The sequence below is a fragment of the Lissotriton vulgaris genome, chromosome 9 (assembly GCF_964263255.1).
Source record: "Lissotriton vulgaris chromosome 9, aLisVul1.2, whole genome shotgun sequence".
In the NCBI taxonomy this organism is placed as follows: domain Eukaryota; kingdom Metazoa; phylum Chordata; class Amphibia; order Caudata; family Salamandridae; genus Lissotriton; species Lissotriton vulgaris.
Window position 1 is genome coordinate 1102744147 of NC_141697.1, and position 12452 is coordinate 1102756598.

The 12452-nt window shown below is 41.6% G+C and overlaps 1 protein-coding gene across 1 annotated transcript in view; it reads right to left on the reverse strand.

Annotated features, from left to right (window-relative positions):
- Positions 1–898: 898 nt before the first annotated feature.
- The window catches only part of LOC147692864 (cadherin-related family member 3-like), a 650553-nt gene continuing 638999 nt past the window's right edge, over positions 899–12452 (reverse strand). Inside the window, exon 19 of the mRNA XM_086939084.1 lies at positions 899–5345. Within this exon, the coding sequence (XP_086795210.1) occupies positions 5137–5345 (209 nt within the window). The 3' untranslated portion in view covers positions 899–5136. The remainder of the gene's footprint in view (positions 5346–12452) is intronic.

Consider the following 12452-nt stretch of genomic DNA (forward strand, 5'->3'; position numbering starts at 1 on the left):
ATTTGAAAATATTTATATCTCAATATTTCACATGGATGGAAACCTGCAATTCCTGGAAAGGTATATGTATTCAAAAACAAAAATTGCAATTTTCAAGCAGGCATGTAAATATCTTAATGTACTTTACACCTCTAAGAGTAATTGGTCTCATTGTTTGTAACTCTGACACCCTTTGCGCTCCATATCCTGCTTGTTATGCCATCTGTTTTCAATGGAACCATATGTTTCCGAAAAATCTATTTGATTACATTTTTGCCTATCGAATATTTGCCAAGTAAGCGGTGTCTATTGGTAAATAAGTAACCATTATCTTCTAAGTAATGTCCATGATGACATCTACACCCTGCAGTTTTTACTTCTTATGTATCTGGTGCCGCATCATTGATGCCACTGATAATGTTATATGTAAGGTTATATGTAATGTGCCAGTGAGGTGGTTGCAGATGTAATGTGTGATGTCATGCATGTGGTCATCAGCTGTGGTTTGAGGGGTGTTTTATACCCAGCAGTAACTGAAGAAGTTTTAGAGGGATTACATTTATGTATGAAGAGGGGGAGAAGCAGGGAGTGTGACACGACAGGTAAGAGCTCAATTAGGCCTGTACCAAGGATAGAGCATGCTATGCTTCTATCAGTGTTTCCCTAGCTGAATGTGTCAAAACATATACATAGAACCAGGATTAGGAATACTCTTCAAAATATTATTTCAGCTACAAAGAGAAATAGTCATGCAATGTGTCAACTCACTAGTAAGCACATGCATACATTTAGGGCCATGAACAACGTGTGCCACTTACGTGTTTAATAATTTTCACTTCAAGTAGTTGCAAACGTTTGCTCGAAACAATGTTGAATGACTGAAAGTTAAACGGATAAAATGATGACACGGAACGCAGATACAAACAAGGTTTATTAAAATATTTCAAACAAATTAGGCAAAATAAAATTCTGTAGCGTAAAAATGAAAATTCATGAAAACTGATTTACCTTTCAAATAGGAAACACGATAAAAGATGAGTGATTGCCATTAAGAACATTCAACAAATGATATTTAAATTCACAAAGCGCACCGGCTATTAAACTATGCATTCCACCGTTTCGGAAAATAGATTTTATTTTAATTTATTAAGTCACACATTTTGCAGCAAAAGCCTAAAGTTTGTTCTGTTCAGGATAGTTATCTACAGATAGTTTTGTAATTCAAAGAAACAGATATGAGGAAAAATCACTGTAGCATAAGTGTAAAAACACATTGATAGAACAACTCATAAAACAGGTGTTGATGGTCAATCACTTTCTGATAGAAAGACGTCTGCATGTCCTGACAAAATCTAGAGGTACATAGAATTATTTTGGTTTGAAGATGTACACCGAAGAGTTCTGTTTCCAGGGGCTTGCATTCTCAAATAAACCCTTTATTTGCTTAGTAGTTGCGTCTGGAGGCCCTGAGCTGGGTCTACGATCTGTGTCGATTTTACTGACCCAATAATGAAAGATAAACAGTGATCTTTGATGTAAAAGGGAATAAGAGACACCCATCTGGTGGATACATTTCAGAACGTGAACCAACATTTCCTGGAATCAGTAGTAGCTTCTCTGCTTGTCCAAATTGTGTGATACTAGGCAAATATTTTATTTCACAAAAATATAATATTTTCTTTATTGTCACGTGCTTTTTCTTTATTATCATTAGTGTGCACTTTTAAGTACTTGAGTTCAGGATGTTCACTGTACAGGCACCTCTTATGTTTGATTTTATATACTATAAAGTTGCTTCATTGTCTTGGGGGGTGAGCCATGAATGTTTCTAAAAACTATCACTGTTAATAAATGTCTGTTCACCCAGTGATATTGTTTAAGGTACAACGGTGAAACAGTTCAACATGTTAAAGAAATTCACTTTTTTGAATATTAAAAAGATGATATCACATTTGTACTTTATGTTTGTTACACAATGTACATGACAAATGTTTTCATGGCTCCGTTTCTGCACAGACTCTTCGAACCAAGCCAGACCCAAGGCTTGGCTTGCCCTATTACTTTGCCTGCTGGCCTTCCTCTATTTGCAACTCAGGCTTAATATATGGGGAAGACAGTCATGTGATAAAATGGTTTGTAAAAGGCAAGGAATAGAAACATGTAGCCCTGCCCAAATGCACCGATTTGACATCTCTACCATCAAAGCTTCTCATAGCAGAGATGAAGAAGAGTGCATGCAGTGAAAATAGATTTCAAATGTAAATGTAAATGTACAGGAATTTATATAGCGCAAATCACCAAGCGGTTTCTAAGCGCTTGCTTAGGGAACCCGTCCTGGTATTCCCCTGTGAGATATCCCCCGGCAGGGTATCCGCAAGGTGAAAGCCAGGCATCCCGCCGCAAGGGGCCGTTGTGATGTGATGCCAGGGCAGGTGCTTCAGGGCATTGTGTTTTATGTGATTGTGATCATGAAGTCCCAGGGAGAACTACCAGGCCCAGTTGGATCGGGCAGGGGTGTACCTTCAGTGGGAGTGTTTGGGATGCGACAGCCCTGGCATGTATTCTTGGTTTGGTAGTTGTGCTTGGTGGCCCGAGTCAGGTCTGCTATATCTGTGTCAGTTTTTCTCATCATTCTCATTTCACTTAGAGGTTTTAACATGTTCATTTTCTGGATTGAGATGTTAAATATATATAGTGACTGGTTTCCCAAAAACATAGCAAATCTGCACCCATAGAAGTATTCCTTGCAGGGGCACAAACGTACTACTTTTTGGGATTCACAAACACTGGCAGTAGTAGGCTTGGAAAGCTGTGCAAGTTTCAGGTCTCCAGGTTTCCAGGCATACTGCTGGCAATCAAACACCCAAAAGGCAATAGGATAAATGCATGCAGATAGAATAACCAGTAGCAATCACTCTGGGTAGCATTCCAAACCATCATTTTTGGCCTACTGGGTCCCTTTAGACAGTGGCCAACATAATGTAGATCAGTACTTTCCCTGTCTCTCATGGAAACATCCATCCCAAACATTGGTCATCTCACCCCTACACCCTACAGCCCACTGCTTTTTTGGGTCAGTAGTTTGAGACACACACCTGCTCGAATCTCACTGGCCACTGATTGTAAGTGTGGCACAGACCCCTCTCTTCCATCATCCATGGTAATTAAGAACCTGGGAAAAAGGGTATTTGCACACCTAAGTGGCACATGGGGTCCAGAAATAGCTGTCTTCATGAATGCGGATTCCATTGTATTGATTGCAAAACACAAATTTGCACTTGCGTGCACTCACAAAAGTAGGCAAACACCTACAAACTCACAAGACTGATATTCAGAAAAGCTGTATGGGGACTCCCCTAGTCCCGTTCCCCTGCACCTATCTCACCGGGATTTGTTTATCGATTTTCTACTTTTTAGAGAAAGGACTAAACAAATTTTAAAAGGGCAAATAGGAGTGAATATCCCCAAATTTGTTAGGGCTTTAAAGGGATGTTTACTCCACGAAGAAAAGAAATTTGTAAGCAAGTGCAAATTAATGTATGCATTACATGTTTCCATTTAGGAATGAATACTTGTTACATTTTCAAATGAGCAAATGTTAGGCATGTGAGTATTCTTGAGAAGGGAAACCCGTTGCTGCTTCTGGGCAGCTTGCCCTTAACTCGTTAAGGGCAAGAAAATCAGTAATATGCTCTCTAAAAGTGACCATAACCCCACAGGAGAAAAAGTCCAACGTGCTTTGTGAATTGAGTCAGTTCTATTCATGTATTCGCCCCCATCAATCACATAGGTGGAGGGAGAGGGGCCTGTTTCTTTCAGCATCTCTGTCTCCTCCTTGCCCTCCACACACAAATGGATGATGCGAGTGCAATGAAGAGAAAGGCCTGAAAGGAGCAAAAACTCTGAAATGCCTTTCATATTTAATGCAGACCTGTTTAGGGAAAAATGAATAGCTGCACTTACACATAGCATAAACACAACTGTAAAGAGATATGCGATATGACCCCTCCCTGCTTCACAGATTCCCCTCCGAGTGACAAGCACTTGGTCAGAAAAGAGATAGGCGCTATGTAAAGGTGGTTTGTACATCTGTGCGCCCTCCTTTGCGCATTAGGGATCTGCATGCAAATGCTCTTGTCATGCCCACTGCCCAGTTTCCAAAAACGAAAAAGTGCTAGCACTGTTGCTTGTGCACAGACTCTCTCTCTGTAGGTAATTCAACTTAATTAACCCTGTTATGCACATTAATTACCAAATAACGCGAAGAGTCCTGTTCTACAGAGGAGCATCGAGATGCAGAAATGTCTCTCACAGGTTGTCAGCGTGGTAAAGAAATACTAACACGTGTTTTCACCAATATTCAAACAAAACGACGCTGCGCGGTCTACACCCCTTCCCCTTCCTTAGTTACTCCAGTGAATATCTGGAATATGGAAAATGTTGATCATATCTTAAAACATACTCTGCAAATGATTTCCATTTTGGTTCAATTTGCCTCAAACAGTGCAAACCATTTTACTGCGTTGCGTGCCTTAATCTTGCACAAACACAGTTCTGGGACATCTGCGCCTAAATGTTAATTGGTCCCGCGTGGAGCTTGAAAGATTTTATGTTGAGAAATGACATACAATGGTAATGACAACTGGCTAGACAACTGGCTTGGCAACTGTATGAAGTTCTGCATGTTTGTCTGTATAGTTTGGTGACTTCGTATTTCTATAACTTGCTAGTTTAGCCTCTACTCAATGCATTCATGCCCTATGTTATATTTTAAGATTTTTATAAGAATCCAAATTAGCTTCGAAAACCATCTCCTAAGTGAGAAAGTAAAACCACCAGCTTCAGCACCAATGTCAATTGCATACAGCTTCCTCTTCCTCATTACAACCTTCACACGAAAAAAGCATAGTTAGCGAGTAGAACATCTGCCATCGCATTAACTCCACCACCATTGATGAACTAATGTCTAATTGTGTGACATTTACATGGAAATCAGTGACACTGTAGCAAAGAGGACAACAACATTAGTAGCTGCAAATAGTGCGAATCTGAGCAAGATTAACGTAAAGATAGTAAAAAGTTCACAAACAGAGAAAAGAAAGGTCTGGATTTTGAGTGTTCTTCGTCATAATGCAGGCGTTATTAGGAGAAAGGAATTTAGGCGTAAGTGGTATTTAAGGTTTCAAGTTTCAGTGGTTTTACATTGGATGGTGTGACAGGTTTTGGTGGTGTAATCCTCTTAAGAACTGTCTGCTCAGGCTCCGGGGCTGCCACTGTTAATTTTGAGCCCTTGAACTTGGGCTGTGGTGTAGTCTTCCATCTTCTTGCTCCAGTTCTGCTATTAAACTCATATAATTGTCCTGTGACTGCGAAAAGAAAGACAAATGTAGTTAACCTTACTGTCAACATTGACAAAAGATAATTCTAATTTTTCTTGGCACTAATACATTTTCAAGAGCTAATTACAGCTTAGATCATGGCTAGAATGCTAAATCCATATTAAAATATCTGAGAAAAATTGTGGCTTGTACTTCATGTGCAAATTACTTTTTTCCATCTGTGCATAATTCAGTAATGTATGCTAATTCACAAATATTTATTTGAAGTATGTATGTCAATTAGTATTGATATATATTTTTCAAGAAAATGTATGTGATTCAGAAAACAAAATATTTTCACTACTGTTAAAAAAATGCATTTCAGTAGTGAGAAAGGTGCTCTTCTTGTTGAAAACATAAAACAAAGTAAAAAAAATCCTCCTAACATTTTTCTTGGTATAATCCTAGACATAAGCTATAATAAAACACGAATGATAGGAGGGTTCCTATGCTTCTGCTTTGTTTAACATTAAAACTGCTTTGCCATTTGCTAATTCGTGTGTATCACCCATCCTTTTGCAGTCTGACATAAGTCAATACCTTTTGATTTTACTAGAACATGTAAAATATACTCACTTATAGGGGCTTCCAGCTACCTTTCTTCATCCATTGGTCGTTGGTATGTCATTCACATTTTGCATGGGCTTACTACAACATACAGCATGTGGCAGTGGGTCAGCCTACTTATCTGCACTATAAGTGACTGTCTTTTTCTCTCTCACAAGAAGCACATTTGCACACAATCTAGTCCTCTTCAGTGCCAGCGTTTTTGTTTTCACTTTATAATTACTGAAGTGTTGCCTTTGTGTTTAGACTCTGATGCACATTCCAACTTTATCTCATCTTATCTTCATCTTTCATCTTTATCTTAAAGCTATTGTAAATTACTTTGGGAGTATTGTGCAGGTTTAGAATGTTGAGTTTGCGGTTACATGCATAAGAATAAAGGCGTTATACTAAGCATAGTTTTTGGGAGTACCCGGGCTGGGGAGAATGCTACAACTGGCGACGAGATAGGGGGAAAGTAACCCAAAAATCTACAGTGCTTTCTCAGAGAAGTTGCCATGGTCCGGCAGATTGCGGGTGCTTGCCACGCATGCCTCAGTTGAAGTGCAGAATCAATGTTTGGCGTATGTGGAGTCAAAAAATCTCAGTCCCAGTTCTGTGTAAAGCATTTGAAGTTAATGAAATCTTTACTCATAAGTCTACACATCAGTGGCAGAGAACCTGCTGGGAAGGCCGGACAAAGAGGTACTTTGCTACTACGCAAAACAAAGCCATACATTCATACGGAGCGATAATGTTGCAAGGTTGAGATGACTGAGGTGTTAGACAGCCCAAAGAGATGCTCCAAGGCAAAGTGATAAAAAAACGGTCATCTGCTTACCAGTAGTGAGTAAAGAGAGTCATCATGCCAGGGCGCTGGAGGGAGTGACTCCAGATAAAACACTTGAGTTGTGCTTGCAGAGCAATCCATATCCGAAGAAGCACACCTTCAAAGCTGCCGAGTGAAGCTCAGAACAACTCCAAAGGTTTCCGAAGTGCAGACTACTGAAAGCAGTGATCAGAACAGTGACCATTTGCTTCTCCAATGGAGACCAAAAGGTAGGTAAAGGTTCCACAGGCTACTTAAGATGACCTAGAGGCCAGCACAAAAGAGGGCCTTAGAGATGGTATGGATGAAGCAGGTCCTAGCAGACAGGAGATGGTGTCAGAAAGAACTCCACCCTCAGTGTCAGCCAATCTCATAAAGGGTTACAATCGCCCGCCTTCTTGAAACCTCCACCGCCATTCGATACCACCAAAAAATTGCATATTGGCGATAGAGAGAGAGCCTGGATGGAGACATTTGATGATTTCATTGATGCAAGTGTAGAAGCAGATAACAAGAAGATTATCAAGTACCTTAAGAATCTTGGTGGTGAAGGTGTAAAAGTCATAAAGAAAATGTTGTGAGCTCCCAAAATTACATATAGTCACAAAGCAGCCTTGAATCTGAAGTTTAATCCAATACCAATGTATACTACGAAAGGTACATCTTCAGTCAAGAATGACAGAAAGCCGGTGAGACCATTGACAAATTGGTTTAATGAGGAGAAAGCTACCTGCCTCAGAGTGATTGATGGATGCTTGTAAGATTCTTTCAGAGGCCGAATGCTGAGAGAGAAACTAATAAGTTGTGCCTCAGGTCTGCTTCCACATGAAGGAAAATGTCCCATCATTGGGCAGATCTGCAAAGGCTGTGGAAAGAACCATTTTGTGACGGTGTGCAAGGTAAAGGAAAAAGTGAGTGTATCATGGCATGAATACAACATGGCTGCCCAAGCGTTCCAGAAGCGACATTTGACGCTCGACCATTACACCAAGGGACTTCAACAGCTGAGGCAAATGAAATGAAAAGGGCATTTGTAAAGCGCATGGCTACCAAGAGGCCTCCCAGCACTAGGCATGACCGATGAACAAGTAGGGAAGAAATTATTTAGGGAATAGAAGGGTTTTTAGTTATTTAGGGAAAGCAAGATGGCTAAGCTCTTTCTGGAGGTGGAGTTTCAGTGAATTCCACAGTTATCCGGCATTCACAGAAAAAAGTCTGCCGCCACTTCTAGCTTGCCAAATTCTAGGTATATTGATTAGGTTGAGTTCGTCTGAGTGAAGCATTCTCCTCAATTTGTATGGGCGAATCATGGCTGAAATAAGGGGATCTGTGGACAATGCAGAGGGACTTAAAGGTAATTTGTTCCTTTACTGGTAGCCAATGCAGGCCGCGGACAACCGATTTTGCTGAAAGGAACTTAGATGTTCTAGAGAGTAGTCTAGCTGTGCATTTTTCGACGGTCTGCAGTTTGTTAATTACTGAGACCGGGGCTCCTAAATAGAGCACATTTCCATAATCTAGCCTTGAAAGCACGAGGGATTGAACCATGGGTTTCTTGGCTTGGAGCTGGAGCAGGGGGAGCACTTTTCTGGCCATTCTGATCAAGCCAAAGCAGGTAGCGACCGTCTTCCTCGCTTGCACCTTAAAAGTCAGATTATGGTCAAGCCAAATGTCAAGACTTTTTATTTCCAGCTTAGATGTTGGGACTGGACCCATACATGATGGCCAGATGTCTCTGAGTATCATATTAACAGCATTACCTAGGATCACAATCTCTGTTTTTTCTCCGTTCAGCTTTAGCTAGGAGGCCCCCATCCATTTTACGACCTCCGTTAGGCACGCCTTTAGGGTAACTGGGTGTTGTGTGGTTTGGTTCAGAGCTACGACCAGTTGGGTGTCGTCAGCGTAGGTAACTATGTGGATCCCAAAAGGGGCCACGATCAAAGTTAAGGGGGCCATATAAGCGTTAAAAAGCTTGGGGCTCAGTGATGAGCCCTGCGGCACCCCACACAGAAGGGGCTGGGGTTTAGAACTTACAACTTCCTCAAAAACCTGGAAGAAGCGTCCTTCGAGGAAGGAGCACAGCCAATTCAGTGTGGTCCCGGCTACTCCCAGGTTGCCAAGGCGATGGATCAGGACATGGTGGCTCACTGTGTTGAATGCCGCGCTCAGGTCTAATAATATAATGGCTGCAGAACCTCCTGTGTCAAGGATCTTCCTGCTTTCCTCTACCACCGCTAACAGGGCGGTTTCTGTGCTCTGTCGTGGCCAGAAGCCTGTCTGGGAGGGGTGCAGCAGGAAAAAGGTTTGCAGAAAATTAGAAAGGATGTGATTGACATATTTTTGGGTGATTTTAGCGATCCCTAGAAGAAGGGAGATGGGACGGAAGTTGCCAAGGTCCGCAGGATCAAGTTGGGGCTATTTCAGGAGAGTTTTAACCATTGCCCCTTTCCAGAGAGGGGGGACTTCTCCTGTATTAAGTGAGGCGCTGATAACATCTGTGATGATGAGGCCAATTGTGGGTGCTACCTTTTTTAGAATGTACATTAGAGCTGGATCTCTCGGCAATCTGCTTTTGACTGAGGACATGAGGGTCAGAAGCGTTTCTTGGGAGAGCGGGGAAAAGCATTCCAACTGGTGACAAGTGGGGGGAGCTTGACCAGCGCACATACTTGTGGGGTTGGTTGGGGAAAGCATTTTAATGATGTTCTGTATTTGTAAGTAAAAAAACTCAGCCTGTATTTAGCAGCACGCCGTACAAAAGGAGGTGGTGATGGACGGAGCATCTGAACCAATCAAACACTCAAACCCAGTCAACAGATCTGGGTTTGATCCATCACCGTTCTTTAGCCCACTATGCCACCCCTGTTCAGACATGACCATATGCAAATCAGTCTGACCCTGTGCTTCAAACCTTGGCAAAACCAACTTAACTTAAAGCTACTTACTTACTCCCCTTTCACGTGTTAGGGTTAGGTCAGGCACACTGGGGTAGGCTTAGTTAGAAGCACCAGTTGAGTATGTTAGCCTAATGTATATATGACTGTATATATGTTTTATTACTTTTAAACCATTGTATGGCTAAGAAACCATATCAATGCTTTTACAGTTCTATTTCGCAATACGTATCTTACTGTACGTACTTTTTATAATAACAATTATTGCAATTGTGGCAATACATTTTTCTTGTACGAGAAGAAAGACTGTTCAATAAATGTTAACCCTTTATTGATAAACGCCCGTCTCTCTATTCTCTACATCTCGTGAAAGTAAACTGCACTAGACTGACTGAGTGAAATACATGTCTATTGTTTCACACGACCCTAGAGATTGACTCTTGATCTGAGGAGCAAAGTTGTCATGTTGCACGGTTGTTGGAAAGCTGAATCCCTTCTTGTCTGTGCCAAGGAAGCTGATCACTTCCTATGCAGAGAAGAAAGTTTCCAGTGACCTCTGAGCTAGTTGGTAACACAACCCAATTAAGTTTAGCATAGTCAGTGGAGGCCTGGAATATCCGCAGTTCCACGTCGATACTACTGTTTATGTTATTCCAATGCGCAGGGCCTAGTGGGAAACTAGGAACTACACTACATGGCGCCCAACGTTTGGTAAGGCGATAAACTAACGCAAGACTTTTAGAGTAATTCAGTCGTGCATATTTCACACCCCTTTCTCCCGTAAATACTCCAATAGACGTCTGGAGTGGGTGAAAGGTTAAAATCCGCCCGACCTTAGTAGGAAGAGATTCCTATGTAAAGCTCTGGTTTATTCAACGTTGAAGGATACAGTGTTCCAAAATATTGTGCACCTAATCTTTGTCTCCTTGGAGACCTACTCTGCAAAGCCTGCATTTATAAAAAATGACAGACAGTGAAGAAGAAAGGGAAGCAGTTAGACTGGCAACCCAACTAATAGAGGAAGACACGAGTCTCCTAGACACAGACCCGGATGCTATTATCATCCCGGTCCACTTAAGAAGATCTATAACGTTAAAACTTATAGATAACGGACTAACACCTCAAGGTGGTACAGTAATTTTCGTGATAGAGGCTCACGAATATCGGCAGACAGAGGTATTCTATTCATGGATAAACTTTCCAGCGGTAAACGCTAGAACAAAAGAGTTTCACTATTACAAAATAGAGAAACCTCCGGAAGAGTACGCTCCTTTCGAGGAGATTGAAATTCCACTTAAATTTCAAGAGCACCTGCTCTGGTTTAATGGCGCCCTAAAACACAATGATCACATAACTAGGCTCGGTCCACTAGGTAGACCAGGAGCCACGTGGCCGGTTCTAGCCAGCTACACACCACATCCTGACATTGAAAAAATGTCTAAGGAAGAGCTGTTAGTACAGCTAAACACATTAATAAAAATACATAGGCAATTAGTCCAATAAGTAATGCGGACTGCAACAGTCCAACCAGCTGTTAATGTACCACAGCTGACCCCTCATCAGGGGAACACAAATAAAATTACACCACAGAACATACAGTCATGTCTTGGTAAAACACCCGTAAAACGGGAACAAATTCCTTTCTGGTTAGCACAGAAAATCACTCAAATAGAGGCAGTATTTCCTGATACTTCCCCTATTGAGAAACACCGAATCTTGACCATCTGCCTTCCTATGGGAATCGCACCACACGTGGAGGACTGTGACACTTGGGGTACAGTCTTTGCTTCCATTTACACAAAAACACACGGTGTTCCGTCTATGGCGGTAATACCAGAAGTGCTAAAACAGATTCAAAATGAATTCGGTCCAGAGCCCGCTTTAAATCTAGGTATGAAATTACTGAAAGACTTCAAGCAGGTCACGGCTATATTATTAGCCAACATTAAAGGAGAAGCAGCATCTGTGGCGATCCGCCAGAAGTTGAAGGAAACAGATATAAAAGATCCTGTTGAGCTTGCCAAAATCATAGAAAAATGCTATGAAGAATTAGGTAGAGACAGCTTGGGTGGAAAACCAGTTAAGCCCCAACTGCTCGAAAATCCTGAAAAATTATTTATTAAAAATAATTCAAACACTCCTAAAAAGAGCTGGGATGGAAATAAACAATCCACTCCCAAGGAAAAAGTTTTCCAGTCCAGAGGAAGGTCTCCTCGACGGAGGGAAAGAACTCCGACTCGAGAACGCCAGTCTCCCCAACGGGAGCCCTCTGAGAAAAGATATAACCTTAGAAATAGGGATAATCTGAAAAAACCTGATAGATATCAAAGTATTGATACACGTCCCTCTCGATCTTTTCCACAGAATTTGGAAAGAAGAGGACGGTCAGAGCCAGGAGAGCACACCAAGTTCAAAGACAAGGAACCTGCTCAGAGTAAAAAATCTCAATTTCAGAAAAAGAAGGTAGCCAGTATTAGAGTAATCAACCATGCCGAGAATACTGAGGACACAGTTGAAAAACGGGGAGTGGGCATTGACAATGTTGGACAGTGCAGCAGAAATCAGTATAGCGCGCAAGATCTTGATGAGTCATCTGGAGACAGTGGACACGAATGAATACATTCAAGTTGAAACTGCCGACGCCAGACTTAGCGAGCCCCATAAAATATACGAAATAACATTGCGTATAGAGGGTGATAAGACTAGGAAAATTAAGGGTCTGTTTTGGGATAAGCTCTCAAAAGGCTATGATATTCTGTTAGCTGAAAAAGATTGGCCCCCGGAGTTTGTCAGGGCGTGCCCTCGTGGCGAAGAAGTGATTAT